The sequence below is a fragment of the Oryctolagus cuniculus genome, chromosome 9 (genome assembly GCF_964237555.1).
Source record: "Oryctolagus cuniculus chromosome 9, mOryCun1.1, whole genome shotgun sequence".
Classification (NCBI taxonomy): Eukaryota; Metazoa; Chordata; class Mammalia; order Lagomorpha; family Leporidae; genus Oryctolagus; species Oryctolagus cuniculus.
In genome coordinates, this window is record NC_091440.1 from 82,677,732 (window position 1) to 82,680,293 (window position 2,562).

Consider the following 2,562-nt stretch of genomic DNA (forward strand, 5'->3'; position numbering starts at 1 on the left):
AAGAAAGTGTATTCTGCAAGTGTGTGGTGCAAGTTCTGTAGATACCAGTTAGGTCCATTTGGTCCATAGTGTGGATTAGCTCTGTTGTTTCTTTGTTGGCCTTCTGTCTACTTGAACTATCCATTGATGAAGGTAGGTTGTTGAAATCCCCCATTACTATTGTATTTGAGTATATAGCTCCCTTTAGATCCAGTAATGGGTCTATAACATTTATTATAGTCACACCTTCCTGTTGAATTGATCGCTTAATCATAGTGCCCTGCTTTGTCTTTTACTGGTTTTTGTGTTATATTCTATTTTGTCTAATATTAGGATGGTTGCATCTGTTCTTTTTTGCTTTCAGCTAGTATTAAATACTTTTTCTGTCCTTTCACTTTCAGGTCTGTGTGTATCTTTGTTGGTAAGGTGTATCTCTTGTAGTTAGCAAAAGATGAGTCTTGTTTTAAATCCATTCAGCTAGTCTGTATATTTTAACTGGAGAATTTAGACCATTTACATTCATGGTTACTATTGATAAGTAACAATTGGCCCTGCCATTTTCCATTAATATTCCTATAATTTATTTTGGATATCATTTGTACTTTTACTGGGAGAATTTTTGCCATCACATGCTTTCATAATGATGACTCTCTTCCTGTATTTCTTTTTTTTTCATGGTCTATAATTCTGTTTTTAATTCTCTTAAGTCTTGTGATCACATATTTTAGAGGTTTTGTGCTGATGGTATCTCCTCTACCTTAGTCCTTCCATTGAGCTGGCAAAAGCACCATTACTAAACACAAATATGCAGTAGCTCCTCAGTTTTATGTGTTTCCAAATGGCTGCTTATAGACAATTTTAACTTAGTCTAAGGTAGTAAAGAATTCAACAGCAAGTGTAACTTGTTACTCCACCTGGTCATGCTGACGTTCAAAGCACCTGACCTTACAGATCATCTATAAAATGTGAGAAGTGTTAAATATTCTTTATTTGATATGCATAAACCACACTAAAATGCCTTTCAGTAAGTAAAAGGCAGAAGTTTAGATACAGGAAATTCTAATGAGATTGCCACAGCTAAGACCAAAAATATGAAGTATACGTTTCCAAATGTCTTCAGCTCTTGCCTTAGGTAGGTAAAGAACAAGGGAATCTTGTTCAGTTCTGAGACAGTGAGGCAATTTCCCCAGCATTTAAATCTAAATCCAATCTCCCAACAGGTTTTGGGATGGTATTGACAAGTTTTGTTAGGTAAGTCCAATCATATCCTTAGAAGGGGAAAACAGTGAGGGCATTCACTGAACTGGAATTACTACCAAAATTTCCTATTTAACCACACAAGGCAATATTAGACTGTTGGACAAAAATATTTTGTCAGCCATTCATGATCTGAATTCTGGCGTATGAGAATTAAATTATGGTGCACATAAAAAAAGTCACAGGACATTGCTGTTTGTAATAAATAAGGCAGTGGCCAGCTATTACTCATTCGTAGCTTTTTTGAGATAAGCTATCAAGTCTGCCCTTTCATTCTTCTTCTTAATGCCAACGAAGATCATTTTGGTTCCAGGGATGTATTTCTTGGGATTCTCCAAATACTCCATCAGCGTGTCCTCTCCCCAGGTGATGCCTTTGTTCTTGTTGGCGTCTGTGTAGGAGAATCCAACGGCCTGACCTGTCTTCCGCCCGAACAGACCATGGAGATTTGGTCCAGTCTTGTGCTTGCCTCCCTTTTCCACAGTGTGGCACTGGGCACATTTCTGAACAAAAATCTTCTTGCCCTTCTCAACATCACCCATTTTTAACTCGCTCGTTAGTAGCTCTCGCCCCAAAGGACCGCACCGGGAAGCTGGACGTCCCGCTCTCCTCTTCCTGTATTTCTATGAGGCACATCTTTAAGCATCTTTCGTAAGGCTGGATGACTGGTGACAGATTCTTTCCATTTGTTTGTTGTTGAAGGTCTTTATTTCAGCTTCATTCATAAATGACAGCTTTGCAGTGTGCAGTATTCTAAGTTGTCTGGTTTTTTTTCTCTTAAGATTTGGATTAAGTCTCACCATTCTTTCTTATCCTGTAGGGTTTCTGATGAGAACTCAGCTATGAGTCTAGTTGGGGATCCTCTGAAAGTAATCTGGCATTTCTCTCATGCACATTTTGGAACCTTTCCTTTGTTTACTGTGAAAAGTTTGACTACAGTGTGTCACGGTGAAGATCTCTTCTGGTCATGTCTATTAGGAGTTCTATGTGCTTTCTTTCTTCCTGCAAATTGGGGGAGTTTTCTGTAATTATTTAACTAAATAGGCCATCCAATCCATTTTCTCTCTCCATGCCTTCAGAAACCCGTAAGACCTGGATGTTGGTTCATTTGATAGTATCCCAAAATTCTCCAACACTGTTTATTTATTTATTTTTTTTGACAGGCAGAGTGGACAGTGAGAGAGAGAGACAGAGAGAAAGGTCTTCCTTTGCCGTTGGTTCACCCTCCAATGACCGCCGCGGCCAGCACACTGTGGCAGGTGCACCACGCTGATCCGATGGCAGGAGCCAGGTACTTATCCTGATCTCCCATGGGGTGCAGGGCCC

General features: G+C 39.4%; 1 protein-coding gene across 1 annotated transcript; it reads right to left on the reverse strand.

Moving 5' to 3' along the window:
* Positions 1 to 1,283: 1,283 nt before the first annotated feature.
* LOC100355084 (cytochrome c) lies at positions 1,284 to 1,842 on the reverse strand. Its single transcript, XM_017350176.3, has one exon. It carries the CDS (start codon positions 1,776 to 1,778, stop codon positions 1,461 to 1,463), a length of 318 nt encoding a protein of 105 aa, XP_017205665.2. The 5' UTR covers positions 1,779 to 1,842; the 3' UTR covers positions 1,284 to 1,460.
* Between the last annotated feature and the right edge of the window lie 720 nt (positions 1,843 to 2,562).

What these genes read in the sequence shown, in the direction of transcription:
- LOC100355084 (XM_017350176.3), bottom strand. Translation starts at nt 1,778, where the DNA reads ATGGGTGATGTTGAGAAGGGCAAGAAGATTTTTGTTCAGAAATGTGCC.